Below are 12260 nucleotides of genomic sequence, written 5' to 3' on the forward strand. Positions count from 1 at the left end.
TATTTTCACAAATCTATTAGAACTATTTAGTTTACAATTGATCCATCTGATTTGTAAATATACATATTTAACTAAAGATGATCAAATTTAACCTAGACTCATTAAAACTGTGGAATAGCCTTTACATTTAGCACCAATAGGAAACTTAGAAGCACATTTCAACATTATCGTTACTGTCTGGCGAGATGTTTTCATAGTCCTTAAGTTGCACAGTATTAAATATGCTGGTGCCGAACTTCAGTAAACACCGCCCAGATGGGGGCTTTTTGTGGCCTTTTATGTCCATAAAAGGGCATAAATAATTAATTTATGACTAAAATAAAACAATTGTAGCAGGACTATTTCATCAGACAAACTCAAAGTAGGGAAAGTGGTGGACAATAATCTCCGTGGGTACTTTACAAACAGCAGTCCTGGGATCTCTTATTCCATTCTGTAATCGCTTCATAGAAGTAGAAAGCGAAAGTAAAAGGTGCAGCTCATGTTGGACTCTGCAGTGGGAAAACCCTCCTCCACTCTGAGAGCTTATAAAGAGGAGCGACTCACAACAACACCGCGCACGAGCTGACAGGAAGTCATCCTGCGACTGAAAAAGGGAGACAATTGAAACCGCAAAAATGAAAAAGTTTTGGGACAAGAGACCGAAAAAGGTGCAAAGAATGGACAGCACCAAGCCTTTAATGGAGAACAACAACGACTATGACCGTGAGTGAGAACTTATCATTTCTGTCTATGCGTGGCCATATTTTCATAGCAACGCTGCACACAATGAAAGCTATTGTTGATAATCAAGCTAGACTCGTTTGGGGTTCGATTGGAAGTACACTTAAGTACTCTAAAATGTATTTAAGAACAGCAAGAAAGGCACACAGAGGCTTCAACTTTAAGCGTTCATTTTTCAAATTGAGTATATCTTATATTTTAGACATTTAAAATCAATTGTAATGTATGCGTAATCGAATCGACATTTGTTGTAATTTGGCGCTATCTAAATAAACTGAATTGAAGTGACTTGAAAAGACAAAAGATATAATATCTGATAGGTAGCATTCTTCTCCACACACCATACTATTTAGCATATTGTGTTGTAAAAGAAGACTTTGTCAAATCAGTTCAAAACTATTTATTTAATCTATATTCTGGAAAGAGAGATTGTGATAAAAAGATGCTTTATTGCAATAATCTACATAACCTTAAATTAACAGCTAATTTATAGAGAATCTGATTAGCCCTAAAACTCAGCTGATATTTTATGACTTTCTTGAATCTTTTGGTAATAACTTGGATCAAAATGATCTTATTGTGCAAATGTAGACATATATATTAAGATTATTGTGGTGCAAAAATATGTCTTTTGCATTCCTTGTTGATTTTACTTCTATCATGTTCAAAATAAATAAATAATATTAGGGGTGCACTGATTTATCGGCCAGCCGATTTATCTGTGCCGATTTCCTTAATTTTGGGAGACTGGTGATCGACCGATTTTTACATATGAAGCCGATCTTATCCACCGATCTTATCTAGCTTGGTAAATGTGTAAGAATCAACCACTGTCCTCCTTTACTCTCCAGTGAGAAAGGCTTAACTGACAGATTTGTGTCTGCACATTTACAATTAACAATAGTGACCCCACTGTTACCAACTCAACAACTTTCTTGCTATATTGAGCAACGTTTCAGACAAAAAAATGGGTATCGGCCAAAATCGGAATCGACAGGTTAAGCTTTTCAAAAGATCGGTAATCAACGATCGGTCAGAAAACTGCAATCGGTGCATCCAAACAATAAACAAAATATTCCCCTCTCTTATCATCTGAGAGAACTGAAGAACTTAGCAGAAAGAATGGGCATGTTTTAACAAGCCCACTGTGTGTAAGGCGCACCCTTTTCTCCTTGAAACAATTTGTTTGCTCTTTAGCTGAATCTCAGTTCCAGTGTTAACATATTTAAAAAACACAGACACAGACACACACACACGCACACACACACACACACACACACACACACACACACACACACACACACACACACACACACACACACACACACACACACACACACACACACATGCACACACACACACACACAATTAAAACCCTGATTAATGGACAAAAGTGCTATGCCAAAAGGTGAAAGTAAGAAGGAGAAATGTGGCAAGTTGTGATGAAAAGGTTTTGAAATGAATTTTGAAAAGAAAAAAAATTAACATTCTATTAAACAGAACAAACTGTTGAGATCCACTGTGTAATGTACATTTGCAAAGTGGAGGAGGTAAGGGTTTATTATTCATGTTGAGTGGTGATGAAATTCCTAGGGTATGATCAGCAGTAATTCTCCTTTCTCTGACTGAAGTGATAAGGAAAAAATTACAAATGCCTTAAACCCTCCTAGACTTATATGACCAGGGTATACTTAGAGCCATTCCACAGAAATTTCTGTAGAATGTTGTTTGTTGTTCATAATTAAAATTGTTGTCAAACTTTCGGCAGGTTTCTCCTAATACATCTGATCATCTCAGGTTTTTGGGTTCAAAGATCCTGTAGGGTTGTTTTTTTTTTTTTACTTTCCATCACATTACCACCACAAACAATGTATTCCATTGGAATTTTCAAATTAAAATTAAAAAATACTTTACTGATCCAAAGGAAAAATAAAATTTTTCTGTAACTCATATTAATTCAAAATTCTTCAAAGAGCCATTCTAGATGGTGATGGCTGTGGGCAGGAACAATCTCCTTCCTACAGCTGTCTGTGTTACGGCACATTTGATGAAGCCTCTGATTAAAGACGCTGTTTTTCAGACAGAACGACACATAGCTGTAAAACACAGCGCAGTGTTACTGTAACGTGACATGGGTGAAAGTTAATAGTTGTAAATATTTTCAGATGTTTTAACTGAGACAAATTCAAAAAGACACAGGCAGAGAGAGAGAGAGAGAGAGAGAGAGAGAGAGAGAGAGCTGTTAGACTGACAACAATTGACAATTTTTAAGAATCTTTTTCTGAACTTTCAGAACTATCTGAGACAGGACGGCTCTCACAGGAGCTTCGTTCAATGTGCTCTGATGACACTTCAGACAGAGAGCAGACTTCCTCCCATCACACTGAGAGGAGCGGTGATCAGAGATCCGAGCCCCTGAGCTTCGTAGAAGTTCCAGCAGACCTGGGAAAACATCTGGATCAGCATCTGGAAGTTGTAGATGAAATAGTCAAAAATAATCATGCCAGAGCCAACTTCCCTTGTGAGATACATCCTCACCTCAATGCTCTGCTCCAGAACATCAGCACCAGCAAAAGCTGGGCAATCCTGACAAACTGGGTCTCACAGAGGTACGTATCCGGGTGCTGCACCGTTACACTGTAAAAAATAACTATGTCAAATAATCTGTGACTCAAGACGAGCGGAGAAGGGAGTAAACAAATCTAGCAGTGATAAATACAAAAGAACCAACAACCCGGTAACATATAAAGCAAAGGAGGCAGAAACAGAAGACAAAGAATGACTAAGGCAGAACACAAACAAACAAATGATCAAAATGCAAATACCGAAAAACTCAAACAACACGGGATCCTGACGCTCCTTTTTCTCCACAGACAAAATAGATGTCACCCAGCACAGAGTCTTTGTTTAAAACAATCTGGAATATAAAACCTTGCGCTTCAATTTCTGAGTTGACAAGAGTTTCAAGTAAAAAAAAAAAATAGCAGGAAACAACTTCCAAAGCTAACAAATCTACTTTTTGTTGAGAAAAAAACTTTCTAAAAATTGCATTGATTTTTTTTCCACTTTTTGTTTTGACATCAATGTGAACCACTTCTTATGATCTTTTTGTCCTAGGACAAATAAGCAACCTAGCATGGATCATATAGCTGACTGTTCCGTCATCTTTTACTTGCTCAAAAATAGAAGTAAAACAAAACGTGGCATGAAACCCCGAAAAGTTTGAGCAGAAAAAGGCCATATTTCACAGTTACGATGCCTTCATGTAGATTAATATTCATCTGTATGTTAATAAAACAAAGATGAGGTCTAAAGATCAGTGTAATTCTTTAGAACTAACAGACTGGGGCTTAATTCAACCGTTCACTGTGACTTTACCAGCTAGGCGTCCGTCTTCATACTATAGTTTTGCAATAGAACTAGGAAATTTTCCACAACTAAAATAAATTCAGGGCTAGAGGTGATTAAAAGGGGTTTTCCAAATCTGTACTCCTGTTTCTAGGACACACCCTGGAGCATTTGTTTGAATGGGAAAGATAGGCAAACAAATTAAATCTGACAACAAATGCTACTTCATTAGGAACTAACACACCATATCTTGTTTATTTGATTATACAAAACTATGTGCAAAGATAATTGTAAAGTTTCCTTTTTACCATTGTCTTTCCTGGTCCTGCCCAGATTAAACCGTGGGTTTATCACGCATTCCTTCGAAGACTGCTATGAATGTAAAGAGGCGTGTCGGCTCGGCTCAGGTTTACACACTGAATGAGATCCTGACCTGATAGTTGTGAAATAACTCAGTATAGCAATGACGATGTAAACATCATAGATAGATACTTTCAATAGACATTTGTGAATCACTTTTTTATTTTTATGTAAATGCATTTCTGAAGCATTTTTAGATATACACATGTTGCAACCCAGTTGTTTTGGTTCTTTCACAGGAAGGATCAACTTGATCACTCTGACCTTGGTCTGCTGGATGAATGGGAATCAAAAGCAGAGGAGAAACTGCTGGAGATAGTAAAGGTAGGAATCAATCAGCGAAATGTTACTTACACACATACACACACGCGCGCACGCACACGCACACACACACACACACGCGCACACGCACACGCACACGCACGCACACACACACACACACACACACACACACACACACACACACACACACACACACACACACACGCACACGCACACATGTTTGCGTGGCTATCTTTGTGGGGACTTTCCATTGACTTCCATTCATTTCTACAGCCTAAACTTTACCTTTACCCTTTTTCTAACCCCAACTATCACATACCTAACCCTAACCAAAACTCAATTCATACCTTAGCCCTAAATCTGACCCCTGACCCAAAAACAGGGTTTGCCCTTGTGGGGACCAGGCTCCGGTTCCCACAAGGAGCAATTGGTCCCCACAACGCAGTATGTGTCAGGAAAATCGTCCCCACAAGTTATTACAAACAGACGCACACACACTCACACACACAAAATGGTCCTTAGACTGTATCAAACCCCCTAATCACCAGAGTGGCATTTTTTTAATGACTAATTTCTATTAGTCACTTAGTTTCATGACTGTATGTCTGCAGGTGGAAGTCAGAGATTCCCTGGGAAAAATCCTGGATGCTGATCGAACACAAACGGATCGCAGTGAGGAGACCTACACTCAACTTTATGTGGACGTTATTCAGGTAAGACAAGCCTGTGTATTTATGTGTATGTTGTATTTAACTGCCGCAATGCTTGTCATTTGGTAGCATGATTACTGTACCTTGTAAAACTATTCATGCTCCAATTAACTTTTTCCAATTTATCATACACAAACTTAAATTTGACATTTGTATCATACATGCATGGCTCTTAAGACAATGAAACCAGCCTTTCCTTCACTACAGCTGAAAGTCTCTATGACCTTTGCACATCTACAGACCAGTTTTGTGATTCATGAATTTATAAGGTGGCTCATCTTTGCAGGTTTATGATGGTTTTGTACTGTGAAAGTTTATGATGCCGTTTGTTCTTGAGCCGGGCGGCCTTTTCAGGACAAAGTGGGGTTTGTTCCCAGCGCCATCCCTCGTCACGACCCTGTTTGTGCTGTTCATGGACCAGATCTCAAAGCCTGGTTGCGGAGACGATTTAGGAAACGTGGTTGTGTGTGATTTAGGAACCTCTGGTCTCGTCTTTGCTTTTTGTGGATGTGGTTCTGTTGGTTTCTTCAGGCCATAGCCTACAGCGTGCAGTGGAGCGGTTCAGAGCTGACTGTGAGGTAGCTAGGATGTGAGTCAGCTCCTCTAGGTCAGGGACCGGATATGGACACCTCTGAGGAGGGACCTAGCCTCTGCCTCAAGTAGAGCAGTTTTTAAGTCTTTAGGTGTTAAGGAAAGCTGCTGACTTGCTGGTTAAATCAACAGCTTTCCATCCTGACCTGTATTCATGACAAATAGTTAATGATAGAATGATATGCCTGATGCAAATTGTCAAAATGAGCTTCCTTCATACTGTAAGCAGATCCCTGAAAATGAGGTGGAGAGTGTCACTAGCAAGAGAGATGTCTGGGTTTCCCTCCTGAAGATGTTACCCTGGAAACCCAATGTCAGATAAAAAGAAGATGGATGGACGGACGGACGGACGGACTGATTGATGGATTGATTGATTGATTGATTGATTGATTGATTGATTGATAGATAGATAGATTCCATGATTGTACCATAACAAATGATTGGAGGGTGTGAATACTAGCCTCGTCAGGATAACGAATTTTGCAGTACGATAAATTGCCCCAGAAGTTATTGCAATAAACGCTACTGAATACGTTTTCCAGGTACTAAGTAAAGGCAATTTATGTGACATTTATCTTTCAAATAATGGACCTTTCTTTCTTTCTTTCTTTCTCTCTCTCTCTCTCTCTCTCTCTCTCTCTCTCTCTCTCTTTCAGTGTACTAATGCAATGCCCAAATTAGTACAGGAGAAAAGATTGCTGAGTAATAAGGTGAAGAAGGTTTGCTTCCAAGAGCTGCAGAGTTTTGTGGAAAGGTGAGATGTTTTGAATTATAAAACAGATTGTTAATTTAATGGCATCTAAAAATAAAACAGTTCGTCTCAGAAACCATATCCTATGAATTTATACTGAAATCAGAATTATTATCATTTGAAAAGCGAGTCAATTGTCAATGCTGCAAATTTTTTTTTGTTGTAGGTATAACTCAGAGCAAGAGGAGATACTCCGTAAGAAAGCTGAAGCATGGAGGGAAAACCCAGAAACCATACACTTCCTGAAGACTCTGAAAACGTGTAAAGAACTAAGGTGGGTGATTCAGGACTTGGCTTTTTTTTTAACTGTTTAACTTTAAATCAAACTAAACGTTTTTTTTCCTGTTGTATGACAGCTAAGATTACTGAAAATGATTTCTGTTTACAAAATTCCAAAAATATCGCTCTGCCTTTAAACCATTTGGAATGAGGTTATGGCTTCAGGAGCTTCATAAGGTTAATTGACACTATTTAAGTTGAATGAAGGCTCGTTTGTACCCAAAAATTGTACTCCAATAAAACAGGTACCCGCCCACAAAATGACTGAAGTAAGAGTAAAAATGTTGCTAAAGCACCGAGTGTCTGATCAGAACATCTAATTTAATGTCTTAAAATGACGTCATCAGACAGACAAAATATGAAGCTATGTGTAAAGTTTTAAAAAAATAAAATGAAAAACAAATACAAATGAATAAGAATAACTAATTAAGGCAAAATAAACACTTTTATTAAGAAAAGGACAAGCTCGATTAGATTTTAATGTTACAAAGTGAATTTTTTATTAAAAATTGTGGTTTCTTTTTACATTAAACCATATATGAATTGGTCGAAGTGTATTTGTCTGCCCTGATTTTGACATGATTTACTTTGCTTGCTTTCAGGCAGCACGTCCAGGCTGAAGGAACCGCTAAAGCTGGCTCTGTTGACGAAACCAAGAAAACACTTGAAAAGTTGGAGGCTCTAACTCTGGAGCTCATAAAGAAAATTGCAACTGAACTTGCTGAGGTACCTGTTTGCAGTGACCACATTTACATCTCACAAAAACAAAATGGGAGCATGGAAAACATTCTGTAACTATTTGACATTTAAAACACATTTTCTGCCCTGTAGAGCTGCCTGAAGGATTACTTCAGATCAGCCAGCAGGCCACGTACGAGCTTTTTACTCCGCCAGCCTGGTGAAAGACACTGTGAGCTGTTTGACTCTCTGCGGAGCCATTTTCCCAAGCTGCCTTATACTTTTAATGAACAAAAGGTAAGCCATCTTTTTTGTCAAGTTCCTCCTAACAAAAAAAGTATACTATTGCTAATTGCTTATTGTTGATAAGTCATTTAGACTAAAAAAAGAATAAGTTTTCAATAGATTTGTGTCTGAATGTTTGGTACAAGATCTGACTGCTTCTGTCCTTCTGCCTCCCAAGATCGTGATGAATGAGGTTTATAAAGTCGTTGCTCACTCTTACTTCAAACATCTCCTCCAAAATCGTAAGTCAATACTGAAAAAGCAATGGAGTTCTGATGTTGGTAAAGCGATCCAGGAGGATGCCGATGAGCTTCACGACACCATCTCAGATCTGGTGAGACCAGGATCAGTCACTGCAGACAGCGATGTCTCAGTCTGATCAGACATTCCTAACCTGTACAATTTGAACCAGGCTCCTGGTGTCCAGAAGTGGAATCGCCTCCTACTGGTGATCCAAGAGGTGTCAGACTGCAAAGACCTCGACTCAGTCAAGCTCACCATCTCATTGAAACAGGAAGACATTGGGAAACAGAGGTAAACCGGTTTCTGATTGTACTAGTCTAGTGTTCAATATTCGATTAGATGTTCTCTTTTTTCCTTTATTTTCAATACATGTTAACAATTGGAAAAAATGTAATATAATCTTGGAGTTTACGGGAAACACTGGGTGATTGTGATTGTTAGGTAATAGAGTTCATCTCTGCTTGGAACCTTTTCAGTTCCAGTCCTTCATTCATCCGTCTTTAAAGGGACGGACAATATGTCTTTAAAGGGACCCTTTAAAGACATATTGTCCCTTTAAAGACAATATGTCTTTAAAGGGACAATATGTGAATTTATTTTGCATAAATTCACTTTATGCAAAATATTATACTTCCATTTAGATCTCCACTGGCTCTATAAACACCTCAAGCACAAAAACCCATTCATCAAAAGGCAGTAATTCATTATTTTTTTACTAGTCCGATCTACAGTTAAACCTCCGACTCGCTCTTTGACATATTGACATGAGTGAAAGCTCATCTCACCTCCAACTAAATCTCTTCCCAGCCAAAGTGAATCCGTATCTCATGCTCAATCAAAGATAGACAGAAACTTGGGACTCATGACTGATCATCATTTGAGACGGTGTCTCTAGCTGCGTTCTCACTGATCGTATAATTGGGCAATTTGACATTTGGAAAATAAATTTGTTTACTGGAAACACACCAATTTGGAAAAACTGATCAAAAGTTTTGGAAACACTGCTTTCGCATCACATGAGTCACATGATCAACAACCGGTAGTTGCCAAAAGGAAGAAGACGACAGGAGACTCACAGCGCTGCCTGTTTTTTTAATGATTTCTCTCTCGAACAAACTTATTCACATGTGATTTCAATCACTTTTTTAGTTTAGTGGAAACAGCTCAATTGTTTTTTCGACATTGGCGGAATGTCAACAAAGTTTTGAGCACTTTTGTATTGGAAAAGCAGCTTTTATGCCACTGATGACCTGGTTTTACTTTTACTGTTCACAGTGAGGACCCGGAGCTCGTGCCCAAACTGCTGCAGTGGAAGGGTCTTTCGAATGGTCAGATCAGTGAAGTTCTGGATGCTTTACCTGGCAGTCCACCCAAACCCAAGTCTAAACCCTTATTTTTGCGTTTCTGCTGCTGCTGCTGCTGCTGCTGCTGATGATGATGATCTACAAGCAACTGCACAAACCTGACATATGTAAATTTTGTAAATGTATTGATAAAACACATTCCGTTAAGACCGAGCCAAGTCTACTGTAAATCTCCTTCTTTCAGGTGTGAATTTTTCAGCAAAAAAAAAAAGATCCTCTTTGTAAAAAAGCAGACTTTCAAAGAACTGTTTCCTGCACCTTAGTAATAGCTGAGCCAGGCATTCTCAGGTTGTGTCTTGGGGTTGTTTTTCTTTTTGTCTGACTCAATATTCTTCAACTTGTGTGTGATTCAATAGCAGTCTGTCTTAACTGCAGGTTCTTTAATTAGGTATCGGCATTCTGTGATTTGTTGTTTCTTTTGTTGCAGTGAGTTTTTCCGCCCGCTCTGTTTTGTTCTTTTCTTTACATGTTCTGCTTCAGAATGTGTTTCAGAAAGGCCAACAAGCCTTTTAATGTTAATAGTTTATTTACTTTATTGTAGTTTACTGTTTTGTCACGTATTGCATTTTGTTTGTGATTTTTCATATGAATTGAGGTACGAAGGAGTTTCTAGAATATTCAGAAGAGTTGAACAATAATAAGGTACAGGCATACTCCTTCCTTTACTGATTACATCTTTTTAAACAGTTTTAGATAGCTTTTTATATGCTGCATTTATATGTTAATATTTATAAAATTTTATTTATGAAAGAGAATATTTTTTAACATTCTTTTATTCTGCCTGGTACTTGAATTTCCTGATTTTTCTTGCAAGTTCCTGTAATAAGGCTCCTGCAAAACAAGACAGGGAATAAGTCAACTGTAATTTCCACTTGCTAAATCACAATGTAGGCATGGGGGTACTGTATTGAATTGTAAATGTTTTTATTTTGCATTTCTAATTTTCTTTACCTCAGTTTCATTAGAGGAATGTACTGTTTTAAAGGACATTGTTTCCTTTTATCAGGGAGGAATTTTCTTGTACTGACCAAATGTCAATAAAATGAATTCAAAATGATCAGTTTGTGGCGTAATCGTTGTGCTATGAGAAAGACCACCAGAGGGCGCACTTCCCCAATAGGAGACCTGCTCCGTGACTCTTTTCCTTTGGGAAATGTTCTGTCAGAGACAAGTAAAAAAACTACACCACTTCCTGGAAGCATCGTTGCAACAGACGTTAAAATTCCTAACAAGATTCATGTCACTAATATGCATCCATAACAAGAAACTCCTCTCTGTACGATTTCATATTTGATCAATACATTAATTACTTGAAATGCATGTGTTGTGTGTTTCTTTTGTTTAACTTCACTAGCTTAATGCCTCACATGGATAACATTGAGAAACAGTTGATCAGTCAAATACATCTGAATTTAAATAAATTCAGCCAGTGACAAGTGCATGCTAAGATAGTAAAAAGCCCTTAACAAGAATGTAGGGATTGAACATTTTAATGTAAATTTATTTGAAACTTTAATTTACAAAACTTTGTTGTGTAGCTTGGGGAATGGTGAAGTAATTTTCTACATTAATGCTTCAGTTTAAGTTTTGTGACTGTTTGTTTCCCACCATGGCATTTCAATCAAGGTGATTTCTGAACTTTGACTGGGCATTTGCAAGGACCTGATTGATTTCTTTTTTTTTTAGCAGTTCTATTATGGAGTTGTCAATTTGGGCCCAGCTTCAGTTGCTGAACATATTACCCCCATAGTTGACTCTTGAATACTTTGGTGAGCTCAATCTTTATGAGGTATTGAGATAATTGAGCAGCAAACCACAAATCATTATCCTTCCACTGCCTGGCAGTAGGTAAGGGATGTGGGTAACACTTTATTTGAAGGGGGGTGAATAAGATCGTCATGATACTTTCATAAACATGACATAACACACGTCATGAACATGAATAAGCCTTCATGAATATTTATGACTTGTCATAAAGTGTAATTCGGTAAATTATGACACTTTTAATACAAAGTTGACATTATTCAAAATGCATTTTTATAACAACTTGACATTAACCAAGAAATCTTTACTGATATAAATTTGTTCTAAAATTATTACTGATTGCACTTTAAAAATTAGGTAACTTTATATTATTAAAAGTAAAGTTTAAACAGTAATGATTTCTTGGTTAATGTCAAGTTGTCATAACAAAGACATTTTCAATAATGTCAACTTTGTATTAAAAATGTCATAATTTACCAAACGACGCTTTATGACAACAGTCATAAATATTCATGAAGGTTTATTCATGTTCATGACAGGTGTTATGTCATGTTTATGACAGTATCATGACGGTCTTATTCACCCCCCTTCAAATAAAGTGTTACCGGCTGATACAAACTGGATGCTCTGGTAATTCTTATGAAAGACAAAGCTTGAACTATGGCCTCAGCCTTTATTCAGACGTGAGAAGGTTTTCCATCTGGCCCCAGTAAAGCCAGTGGAGTTTCCAGTGTAATTAAACCAGTGAATCAACTTACTGGCATTAGGGAGTTTCCTTTAGCTCCGTAATGAGCTTATCCTTCCCTCCCGCTTTCCCTTCATTAAAAGCTTGTTCTCGTGTTTGTACATCTCCCCTCACATCCTGAGCACACGTATCCTCCT

At 37.8% G+C, this 12260-nt stretch overlaps 1 protein-coding gene across 1 annotated transcript; it reads left to right on the forward strand.

Moving 5' to 3' along the window:
* The first annotated feature begins 427 nt into the window (after positions 1 to 427).
* LOC103458148 (uncharacterized) lies at positions 428 to 10671 on the forward strand. The gene is made up of 11 exons (XM_008398756.3): positions 428 to 705; positions 3017 to 3332; positions 4671 to 4755; positions 5325 to 5426; positions 6671 to 6768; positions 6932 to 7039; positions 7647 to 7770; positions 7876 to 8019; positions 8186 to 8341; positions 8420 to 8541; positions 9526 to 10671. The coding sequence occupies exons 1-11, from the start codon at positions 618 to 620 to the stop codon at positions 9680 to 9682; spliced, it is 1500 nt and encodes a 499-aa protein (XP_008396978.1). The 5' UTR covers positions 428 to 617; the 3' UTR covers positions 9683 to 10671.
* Positions 10672 to 12260: the final 1589 nt, after the last annotated feature.

Source organism: Poecilia reticulata, chromosome 22 (assembly GCF_904066995.2).
Source record: "Poecilia reticulata chromosome 22, P_reticulata-male-v2, whole genome shotgun sequence".
In the NCBI taxonomy this organism is placed as follows: domain Eukaryota; kingdom Metazoa; phylum Chordata; class Actinopteri; order Cyprinodontiformes; family Poeciliidae; genus Poecilia; species Poecilia reticulata.

Excerpts from the sequence above, each read along its gene's own strand:
- LOC103458148 (XM_008398756.3), top strand. The coding sequence starts at position 618 with ATGAAAAAGTTTTGGGACAAGAGACCGAAAAAGGTGCAAAGAATGGAC. Across the intron at positions 4,756-5,324 it reads AACTGCTGGAGATAGTAAAG|GTGGAAGTCAGAGATTCCCT; the intron begins GTAGGAATCAAT and ends GTATGTCTGCAG. Across the intron at positions 8,542-9,525 it reads GAAGACATTGGGAAACAGAG|TGAGGACCCGGAGCTCGTGC; the intron begins GTAAACCGGTTT and ends TACTGTTCACAG.